The sequence below is a fragment of the Poecilia reticulata genome, chromosome 15 (genome assembly GCF_904066995.2).
Source record: "Poecilia reticulata chromosome 15, P_reticulata-male-v2, whole genome shotgun sequence".
Taxonomy (NCBI): domain Eukaryota; kingdom Metazoa; phylum Chordata; class Actinopteri; order Cyprinodontiformes; family Poeciliidae; genus Poecilia; species Poecilia reticulata.
In genome coordinates this window covers 768698-780716 of record NC_088844.1, presented here as the reverse complement: position 1 = coordinate 780716, position 12019 = coordinate 768698, and the positions used below count along the sequence as shown (strand labels likewise).

General features: G+C 38.6%; 1 protein-coding gene across 3 annotated transcripts in view; it reads right to left on the bottom strand.

Annotated features, from left to right (window-relative positions):
* Positions 1-12019, bottom strand: part of LOC145555015 (attractin-like protein 1) — a 175988-nt gene that overhangs the window by 131101 nt on the left and 32868 nt on the right. For all 3 annotated transcript variants that reach the window (XR_014091050.1, XM_081616087.1, XM_081616088.1), the window contains one exon: positions 7267-7345. Coding sequence is in view for 2 of the 3 variants with exons in the window: in XM_081616087.1 (XP_081472213.1) it covers positions 7267-7345 (79 nt within the window). In the remaining variant the exon portion in view is untranslated. The remainder of the gene's footprint in view (positions 1-7266; positions 7346-12019) is intronic.

Genomic DNA, 12019 nt, shown 5'->3' with positions numbered 1-12019 from the left:
GGTGTACCTCGTCTCTCGCCCAGAATGTCAGCTGGAGATAGGCACCAACACCCCTCCCGAGCCCACTAACATACAAGGGTGTAAAGAAAATGGACGGAGTTACTTAATTACAGTCATATGTTAAGTATAATTTAAATGCTTATTATTATTTACTGAATGTAACTTGATTGTACATAATTACAAAAAGGTGATGTGAAAAATAATTAAATTCAAAGCTTTATTTATGATTTATTTTGACAAAAGGGAAGAGAGAGGAAGTCTTTTATTTTGAAGTATGCTTAACAGGATCTAATTTTTTGTCTTTTGCCACTATCTAGCCTTCTGTTTATTTTGGTTGCTTGGTTACGAACAGCCGTTGCCGTTATGCACCTATTGTACTGTTCAATAAAAATGTTTTACAGAAAATGTTCAGCAAATACATCTGAGCCTCCGTTCTAATCGCTCTTTAGCCATTTCCCGAATCAGAAGCTACAAACGGAAGCCAACTTCAGCTTCGATCCAGACAGTCAGGAACGCCGCCACAGCTAGAGAACCAAACTGACGTTTCCTTCTGTGCAGCCCCGTTCTGTGTAGGGTCCTGCTCAGAGTAGCTATTAATGGTTTTAACCACAGCATCCATATCCGTGTAGACCAAACATGAAGGGAAACCTGACCAATTCATGTCAGCCACTGTACCAGCCTAGCATAATACCGCCACTTCCTGGACATAGAATTATCACGTTTTAACAAGATACGTATCACGTTTTAACAAGATAACTATCACGTTTTAACAAGATACGTATCACGTTTTAACAAGATAAATATCACGTTTTAACAAGATACATATCACGTTTTAACAAGATACGTAACACGTTTTAACAAGATACATATCACGTTTTAACAAGATACTTATCACGTTTTAACAAGATACATATCACGTTTTAACAAGATAACTATCACGTTTTAACAAGATATGTATCACGTTTTAACAAGATAGTATCACGTTATAACGTGATATGTATCACGTTTTAACAAGATACGTATCACGTTATAACGTGATAGCGCTCGAATTTTTTTTTTCCTGCGTGATAGCAATGCGCTTCCGTACTTATCGCATTCGCACAATTGGGTAGGAAACCAGCCGAACAGTCACAAATCATTTGAAATATATAATAATTCAGTGATTTGATGCCTCCAGACTTAACGTGAAGATTCAAATCAATAAAAAAGCAATTAAGCTATTAAATTGTATTTAGCAATTCAGATGACATTACAGTGGTATAAAAGAACTAATGGAGGAGCATTATTGTGATGACATGCTGAAGCTGCAGTCAGAAAGAGGAAAAGCTTTTTAAAGAGACAGAGGCCCAATTTCAAGGCGTCTAATTGCAAAGTCACATTTCTTTTAAGTGATGTTTGATATATGCAGCAATTTTACAACTGATCTTGATTGTGCTATAAAATGACCATTTAAATGTTGCAACTCATTATGTTTAGGTTCCTTAAAGAGTTGTAGATATGGATGGCAGGGAAGAAAGTTTTTCCTGTAGCAGACTGTAGCACAGCGGTATGACGAAACAACAGCCTCATGTCCATAACTTTCTTGATTTTATGTAAAATCCTTCTTTGCATCATGATCTCCAGAGGTTCCACAGTTGTCCCCAGTACAGTACTGGAAGAGAACTGGAACAGAACCAGTCTTCTTTATTAGGCCTTTTTATGCCGCTGTTTCTGATGCTGCTGCCCCAACACATGATGCTCTCAACAACAGACTTATAGATCTTGCTGCAAACCTTGAAGGATCCGAGTTTCCTCCAGAAGTACAGTCAGCTATGATCCGTCTTATAGATGTTTCACTGCTGCCTTTCCAATCCAGTCTGTTGTCCAGATGAACACCGAGGTATTTATATTCCTCAACCACCTCCACTTCTGCTCTCATGATGGAAATAGGGTTTGATCTAACCCTGTTTCTCCTGAAAGCAACAATCATCTCCTTTGTTTTGTTTACATTTAGGATGAGTTGATTGTTCCCACACCGTGACACAAAGTAGTCCACCAGCTCTCTGTACTCTGCCTCTTGTCCATCTCTGATACACCTGACAACTGCAGAGTCATCTGAGTATTTGTGGAGATGACAGAGGTCAGACTTGCGCTTGAAGTCTGAAGTGTAGAAAGTGAAAAGGAATGGAGAAAGTACAGTCCCCTGTGTTGCTCCTGTGTTGCTGACCACCTGGTTAGAGACACAGTCCTTCAGGCTCACAAACTGTGGTCTGTTTGAGAGGTAGTCATAGTTCCAGATGATTGTTGAGGCTCCACCTGTGTCTCCTAGAGTTTCTCACAGAGCAAATCTGCAGTCTCTCCAGGATCTTCATGATGTGGGATTTCAGGGTAACAGATTGTTAGTTGTTGATGGCTGATGGGTGAGTATTGTTTCATTCGGGATGTCTTCCACTACGACAGAGCCTTCTTTAGGGTCAAGCTAGGGTTCAAGAGAATTTATTTATGATCTTTTATCTGTGTTTATTTGATTTTCAGGTCAGAGATCAAGAAAACGCACAAATCTCTGAATTGGTTTTCTGATTTCAGTTGGAAATTCCTACTTGTGTAAAAAAATTCAATGCAGCAGTATTTCACTTGTCCTTACAACAGGTCTTCTGATCTTAAAGTAAGGAGAGGCTTGAGACCCGACATAAATGAGGTAAAGATCTGTGTTAGACATTCTGTACAGCTGTTATAGAGTTTCTATGAAGAAATGATTGGTGACTGAAATGAGAGGAGAATAATTTTGAATACTTCATGTTTTTGGCCAAATTGGGCTCTGAATCATTACTCTTCAAAATCTGAGCTTCCACTACATTCCTTGAGCTGTCCTCAAATCACGTATTACATTCTGAATGCTCTCAATTTGCTTCCTCTTTACCGAATGAGAAGAATTAATCATGCAGTTAAAATGTAGCCGATTTCATTTCAAATTTGACTGTAGAAACATTTAGCCTAAACGGTCAGCTTTTAAAGTCTCCACATATTAGCCATTGGAGATGCTTTTGAAACAGATGAATGAGGGTAACTCACAGAGAACATAGAAAGATGAAGAAGTAGGGCTTAAATGTAAACAAACTGACAGTGCAGTAAAAGAAGCACTGCGGCTCTGCTGTGATGTGAGAGCTGCGCTTATAAATAATGTAGCCGAGTGTCAAGCAGCCAGCCAACAAGCAGAACACGGCTCCTGAGTGCAGAAAACAGGCTAAACAAACAGCATGATGGCCGCTCACAGATGGCTAAACACACATCTGAGTCAGGTATCAGTCACTGTTCTGGAAATAGCACACCTGTGAGCAGACAAAGTGGACAAGAAGAGGAAAAAAATGATTTGTTGGAGAAGTTAATGTGTTCATAATACAGTAAGAATCTTCTCGGCGACCATTTAGCACAGTAGTTTGATCAGTGGGCCAAAGTAGAGCCCACGGGTCGGATCCGGCCCGCCTCCACATTTGGTCCGGCCCCCTCAACAATACCAAAGAGCATTTACATTTTTTTTTCAATATACCGTATTTTCCGGACTATAAGCTGCTACATTTTTCCTAAGCTTTGAACCATGCGGCTTATATGTGGATTTTTCTTCAACCACCAGGGGGCTCTTCAGCAGGAAGTGAATCAATGGAAGTCAAAATTTGAAATCAAAGAAGAAAGCGCCCATTTAAATGGAATTAGGTTTTAATAGGGAATTGAAAATTGAGAATATTGTTGATCAGTTAAATAGAATTGAGGGGAAAAAGAATATTTTTCGTTTTTTTAAATAATTCTGGGATCATTAGGAGAATTTGAGGTATAGATATTAGGATCCAATAGATGGCACAATAGTGCAACAATAATGGATTCAAGCTGCCGTTGAAATCTAAAGAAGAAGAAGAAAAAGAAGAAGGAGGTGCCTATTTTCATTTAGCACATGCTAGTAGCACACACTAGCATGTGTGTGCTACTAGCACACACATGCTAGAGTGTGTTATAACAGCACTTTTACTGTTACAGTTACTGTTCGGAAACTACCGTAATCAGTTCAGTTAAATCTTAACTTGGCAACTTTTTTCTTTTTCAACCCTAATAAATGTGATATTCAATTGACCTGTTATGACTCAAATGTTGGGTGTCCGCCCCCCTCTGCTGCTGCTGCATCATTGTGGAAAACCTGGAGCGGCAGAGATATCTGCGGCTTACATGCTTATGTTTACTGGTTTTAAAAAAAAACTTTGGGGTTGTGGCTTATAGTCCGGAAAATACGTATTTATTTCAGAAATAGTGTTATTTCCTGGATTTTTTCTGTGAAGAACTCAGAGAGGGTTGTTTAGTTATTATTTATTTCATTATTAATAGTGTTATTATTTATTTCATTAATTTTGTTCTGTGAAGAACCCAGAGAGGGTTATTTGATTGTGCTTTCTGGAAAACAATTTTTTACATTTAGGCACTCCTGCAATCGTCATACTTTTTCTGTTACAAACTGATTCCGGCCCCCCACCAGAGAAGGGAAAAGTTATGTGGCCCTCACAGGAAAACGTTTGGGGACCCCTGATTTAGCATAACACCACGCTAAAGCAGCATTTATTGTAATTCCTTGGTCAGATGTTTATTTACAATGGAAAGTCTCAGCAGAACAAAGTGAACTGCAAACTAGGTGTAAGTAGATTATGTTAAGGGCAGGGCTGGGCAATAAACCAATAATAATATATATTACGATAGACATGATCAATATCAATAGATAATACATTTGATGGAATTTTTTATAATTTTCTTGAACTCCGATCCAGAACTGCATGGCATTCTGAGGGATGTATGTGGGGGAAAAGCTTTAGCTGCTCCACCTCCCAGGGTTAGCTAATCAAAGGGGGCAGAATCCACTAACTCGCTCATGTCATGATGTGGTTGTGGAGGTGGTGAAGAAGACGCTGGTAGGCCCAGGTACTCATGATGAAATGACATTTAATGATGAAACAGGTACAAACTCAAAGGCAGCACTGAGAGCGAATAGACGACGAAACACGACGAGGACCTGACAAGGAACACATACAACAGGTGGGAGTAAACACACAGGGAGGGTAATTAGGGAACTAGACACAGCTGGGAGCAATCAACAGGGAAGACAGAGACTCACAAGGGAAAACAGATCTAGTCACAGAAAAACCTCAAAAATAACTTTACACAAAACACAGATCACAACAGCTCACTCTTTGGTTACCTAACAACAACCTGTTGTGTACCTCGCACAGCAGCAGTTTCAGGTTTCACCACTGTGCCTCAAACAAACAACGGAGTGGAGGGAAAACTCATGACAAAACAGGAAACATCACGTTATTGGTGGGCATTACTCGTACTATCAACGATCATGATAAATTTCTTATGATAAGAATTTAGATATATTGTTGTCACCATAAATTCAAATTAATGATGTCTGTATTGTCTGGGTTGTTATGCTTTGCCACTGTTTGTTCAATGAGGGCATTGATAAATCTCAATAAATATGAAAATATAATGTGCTGTTTAGTGATAAAAATTATATTTCCTTATACGACTGGTGTCCCAAAGAAGCACATTACAATCACAGCTGTTCAAAAAAGACGTATCAAATAGGTCTTAATGTCACTGTTATCATTATCACAAAATAGCATTAAGATTAGACAGATGACAGATCAAGATAAGTTACTAATAAAAAGACAAAGATAGTGAAAAACAAAGAGTAACAAATAACTCCCAATGGGTGAGACAGAAAAAGGACAAATGGCAGCGTCGTAAAAACAAGAAATCTACAGCAAAGACAGAAAAGTCTGGAATGGACAGAGATATTTCTTGTTCTACTGAACCTTTGTGTCTCATGTTCAGAAACAGTGGCTCATATTAGTAGCAATAGAAATTAGTTGACTCCATTTAACCCAGGTTTGACATTCTGGTAGGACAAGGAAGAGTACACGAGAGTTAATATAAAATGTATTTCCTAAAAATCTTCAGTTGTTGAGATTTAACTTCATAATTTTTAAGTTGCTTGAGTCAAAATGTTAAACGGAAAAACAAAACTTCAAGTTTTTCCTTCATTAATTTTTTCCCAAGTCTAGCACTTTATTTATACAAGCATTTTTCACCTGAATAGGTAAGAATGAAAAATGCTTACATTTAGTGAATGACAGACCTTACATGTCATGTTTTCTGTTAGGTAACAATAAATATTCATTATGTTTTGAATCTGATGGATTTCATTTGATTTGATAATCAAATCAATGCATAATACTCATATTAAGCAAATTTCTTATGTGGAATATAGTAAACTGGTGTTCTTCTCTTACTGGAGAGGAGATTCAGCCACGTTTAAATCAGAGTCACATTTTTGTTTAAACAACTTCCTCAAAAAACCCCAAAACAAAACATATATTATGAGAGTATCACATAATACCAGAACTTAAATGCATTTTTGATTTTACATTTTTTTTGTCATTTATTTTCCTATAAAGCTCTTTGAATTATTTCAAAGTACATCAGTGGGGCAACAAACTTACCTTGCTCTAGTAATAAACATAAAGATTGAGTGTAAAATGACAGGTTATTTAATAAACATAAAGTTCCAGTTGTCAGTACTCAGGTGATAACAGTCAGTGCTACGTATGGGGCAAGATGGAAAAAAGTCAATTAATTACAAGCAATTATTCCTTACTGATTAATTAGAAAAACAAAAATAACATCACACATTTAGAAACAAACCATCAATTGTTATTGATAATTAAATATGCTGAAACAACACTGATGATGATTAAATGATTTGGGGGCAAATTTTACTTTGTGTTCCTTAACTTCTGGGAGCGTGTTTGTGTGGGTTTGTTGCGTGCGTGTGTGTGTGGGGGGAAGAGGTGTGCGTGTGTGTGTGTGGGGGGGGGGTGCGTGTGTGTGTCAGCATGCTTGGGAGGGTCAAGACTAAATCTGAAGCGATGCAGCATCTGTTGATGCTTTAAGTGATATATCACTCCATTCCACTTCGTTTAGCATCTCTTCATCTGAGTAAATTGGTTCATGAGAAGCACTAATTAAGGGGAATGGCCTTGTTTACTGTCATGGTGACGCTTATTAGGCAGACATTTCTTTTCCCTTTTTTGGGAACTTGTGACATTAACGCACCCTTAACAAATTGTGGAGTAATGGACCAGCGTATCAGCTGCATCAAACATACACACACACACATGCGCACACACACACACACACCTCGACAATCCAACAGACTGGTAACATTCAGGAATGGGCATGACCTACCTCTCTACGCCGGGAAGTCCAGCAGGTCTGTTTGATTTTCCAAACCACAACGGCAACCAGCAGCAACAACAGGAAACAGCTGGAGAAAGGAGAGTGGTGCAATTAGTTAAATCATTGTTGGTTGCTATAGTTACTGATAGGTAATTTCCTAGAACCTACATAAAAGAACCACAGACAACATATATGAATTTTATGACCAAACTTCTGCAGAAGGAGAAAAACTCTGTCAACTGCTCCTCCGAGCCGTTCACAGAGCGTTCTGAAGATCTTTGGGTAGAGCTTGTCTTTTATTTTCAAACTTCAAAGAGGGAGGATAGGCAAGATAGACAGCAGAGGAAACAGCAGAGGTCGTAAAACATTTTACCTAAACACAGCAAAGGTCGTAAAACAATTTAACATCTGACCCATGATCTGAGCCCGGTTCAAATCTCGGTCAAACTGTTTCACATGAAGATAACAGGCAGCTGTGACCTCCAGGTCAGTTCACACATACAGTTTAAAGAAGAGAACACTTTAAACTGACTAATATTAGACTGAAATATGAACTAAAGTAACAACAAAATGATAATACCAAAAAATCTCTATCAGTTACTCAGATTGATTTATGTGAAAATAATAAAAATTTAAACTTCTTTTGCAGTGTAGAATCGGGTCGTAAAGATCTATTCCATGATGAGCTTTATGAAGGACAAAATAAAAATCTTCAGAAAATATTTTAGCTCAAGAATATCTGAAACTCACAAAAAAAATTTTTTGTAAAATTAACTAAAAGGTTGTACACTATTGACAAGGAACATTTAGTGACTTGGAGTATAACTTTCATCAGAGAAGCACTTCAAAAACAAATAAATTGTACCCGACCTTATACTCATAACTGCGGACGCATGAGAGTCCAAGTCAAATAAATCGTGTCAAAATTAAATTTCATATGTAAATTAAAAATCAGACCAAATGTTAAAGAAATTAACAGCAAAGGAGGATTAATGACCCAACAGAGATCAAATGCTTCATTATTACAACCGTGACAAAATGTTTGGGCTGTGACATTGTGTTTCGCAAACTCTGGTATTCATATTTTCAGATTTTTGTACAGAGTTGTGAGATGTGTGTTAACACAGAGTCAAAGACAAAAGGGATAACGAAGAGGAAAACTTAACTCTTAAAATACGGATTTTGCATGAATATCATTTAGTTGTTAGAAGAAACTGTTTTGTCACCAAAACTAGAATGGAGTGCTTTAGCTCAAAGCATATTCATACATTTAGAATGGTCCAGCCAAAGTTCAGACCTAAGTCCAATTAAAACTTGTCAAATGCTCAAACATTGCTCACAGTCATGTTGATAGGAACACAGAATATATATAGCTTTTCAAGCTGTGTGAAGCTGACACCCCACCCACGTCAAAATATTCAGCAAATAGTCTGAATGGTTAGTGCTCCGTTTGTGCAGGTTTGTGCCGTTAAAATTTTTTGTTTGTGCAGTTTTGGTTTCTGAGATATTAAAAATAATTTTTTAGGTCATCCAGAGTTCACCATCACCACATATTTCTCCAAAACAAACCAAAGTGGGCTACTTTGTTAGTGCTCCGTTTGAGCAGGTTTGTGCCGTTAAAATTTTCGTTTGTGCAACTTTCGTTTTTGAGATATTAAAAGTCATCATTTTGGCCGATGACGTCACCATCACCCCATCTTGCTCCAAAACAAACCAAAGTGCCCCGTTTCTGCAGGTTTGTGCAGTTAAAACTGTCGTTTGTGCAGCTTTCGTTTCTGAGATATTAAAAATTATTTTTTAGGTCATCCAGAGTTCACCATCCCCCCATATTGCTTCAAAACAAACCAAAGTGAGCGACTTCGTCAGTGCTCCGTTTGTGCAGGTTTGTGCCATTAAAATTTTCGTTTGTGCAGCTTTCATCTTTGAGATATTAAAAGTTATAATTTTGGCCGATAACGTCACCATCACCCCATGTTGCTCCAAAACAAACCAAAGTGGGCTAGTTCGTTAGTGCTCCGTTTGTGCAGGTTTGTGCCGTTGAAACTGTTGTTTGTGCAACTTTCGTTCTTTAAGTATTAAAAATTATAATTTTGGCCGATGACGTCACCGTCACCCCATCACGCCGAAGGTTCACTTAGGGACTGTCAACAAATTACCGAACCAAATATTCCTGTCAAATAAATGTTAATAAATTACTTGAATTGTAACCGACTAACTGTCAGTGCTAATTCATGCTTTTACATGACACAAATTAGCATCTATTACATTTTAAAGTCATATACATTATTTTCAATAATTTTAATATTAAATAATATAGTATTTTCTTCAATAGCTTCCAGGTCATGTGAAGTATTAACTCAAAATCACTTTGAAATAATTATACTAGTCTGTACAAATGATGCACAGTCATTTGTTTTCCATTTTAATCCTTTTGTATTTTTTAGCAATTTTCTTTGTCAAAATTTAGTATGTTTTTGTAAGACATGTGTCCTATTTATTCAAAGCCACTTTGAAATTGTTTTACAAATCATTAGAGATGAGGCACACTCATTTTTTCCCCCATTTTTGATCTTTTTGAATTTCTTACATAATTTAAATCTACAAATTAAAAAATATGATTGGTGTTTAATAGCTTAAATTTCATGTGACCCACTGACAAGGAATAAAAACTGTTAAATGGAATAAAAATGAGTGTGCACCACCTTTCTTGGTGGTAGTATAATTTCACATTGATTTTGAGTTAAGACCCAATTAACTCATGGGTCTCATGACCCATAAGCTATTGAAGAAAAAACAATCAATCAATCATCTTCCCCTTGTCCGCAGTCGGGTTACGGGGTCAGCAGAGGCCCAGACTTCCCTCCCCAGCCACTTGTTCCAGCTCCTGGAACAAGTGGCTTGGAAACTTTACCACTCAGTGTTGTTAGGCCCATTTGGGGTGAATGGACTCGCAGCTGGTAGATGATGGCGCCTGTGTGTGTTCTGGCTGCCGCTCGCCTGCTAAAATGTCGCTTTTTTGCAATTTGTCTGTTTGTGTTTGCAGGCTTATCAATTCTGATGGACAGCGTTTGTGTGAGTGCAATAAGGACTTATAATCGTGACTCTCTTTTTGATATTAAAGAGTCCATGGAAAGCCTCTTCTACGACTGGGACAGCTACAAACAAACTTTTCCACCTCCGTTTGTGTGTTACCCAACCTCCCGTGAGTACCTGGCGTTGTGGCGACGTCCAGGGAATCCGAAAAGGAGGAGAAGAGGCTGTCGAGCGGGTATCCAGGTTCGGATTAGGCGTGGCATGCGGCGTATGATCCATGCTAATCGGAGCTACAGGTGGTTGCGTCGGATCCCACTCGTATGCGGCCTTGCAGATGGGGGTGCGGTCCTCGCCTCCTACCCGGGTTATGGAGATGGACGTGGACATTGCTGGACCCGCAGTGAACGACGTGCCTGGGCTCAGGGTCCTTTGCGGCGTTTCTTTCATGCGACAGGAGAACGGTGTCGGCCATACCGGTACCGCTGTTTGCCACTTGACCATGGGAGATGTCTTCAGCTTATCCCGATGAATGCAGCTGACTGGACTTCGGATTTGACTTCTTCATCATTGCAAAATCGGATTGGATTACTGAATGCTCTTTCTATTTCGAATAAATCGTTCTCTATTAATGAACTCCTTGTTAGGAAAAGTTTGGACTTCCTTTTCCTCACAGAGACGTGGCAGAGGGAAAATGAATTTGTCCACTAAAATGAACTCTGTCTTGCTGGTTACTTGGCAGTAGGTAAACCTCGCTCTGGACGCCGCGGAGGAGGATTGGCTGTTGTGCACCGTGACTGGTGCACATGCCGACTGTCAGAAACAAGCCACATCACCTCTTTTGAAATCCTTATGATGGAAGTTGGTTTCTCAGATACATTTTATATTATCTTGATATATCGCCCTCCTGGCTCTGCTGGGACTTTTCTTCAGGATTTTGCTGATTTCCTATCCTCTATAATTACATTGGGAAAGGTTTTGATTGTGGGTGATTTTAATTTACAGATTGATGATGTTACTTCTATTCCAGCAAAAGACCTTATATCGCTGACAGAGACGCTTAATTTTACACAGTATGTCTCAGGTTCCACACACAACAAGGGTCATACGTTGGATCTGGTATTTGCATTGGGTTTGCAAATTACCAATGTGTGTGTGGAGGATGTGTTTCTGAGTGACCATTACTGCGTTCTCTTTGACCTGATGGTGCTGTCTGAACCTCGGCCTGTACTTACTGAGGTAAAGAGGAGAATCATCACGGAGGCGACAGCCATGCTTTTTTGTGATAAATTTGATCCTTCACTTCTTAATAATTTCACTGAAATGGACAGTTTTGTGAATGGTTTTAATACCCAATGTGCTGGTATTTTAGATCAAGTAGCGCCAGTTAAAGCTAGGAAGGCAATACGGGAAAGATTTTGTCCTTGGATAAATGATGAAATTAAGTCTCTGAGGAGAACATGTCGCCAGACTGAACGTTTATGGAAATCTACTAAATTGGAGGTCCACAGGCTGTATCTAAAGGACTCCATATTGTTCATAAACAGGAGGATTGAGGAGGCCAGGGCAAGTTATTTTAAGTGTCTAATAGCTTCAAATAAAAGAAATCCTAAGGTACTCTTCGATACTATTAGCTCTCTTGTGTCACCTGTTGCTGTAAATCTCCATAACTCGACAATTACTTGTGACGAGTTCCAAGTAATTGGAACTCGTCCTTTAAAGTCCTTTATTA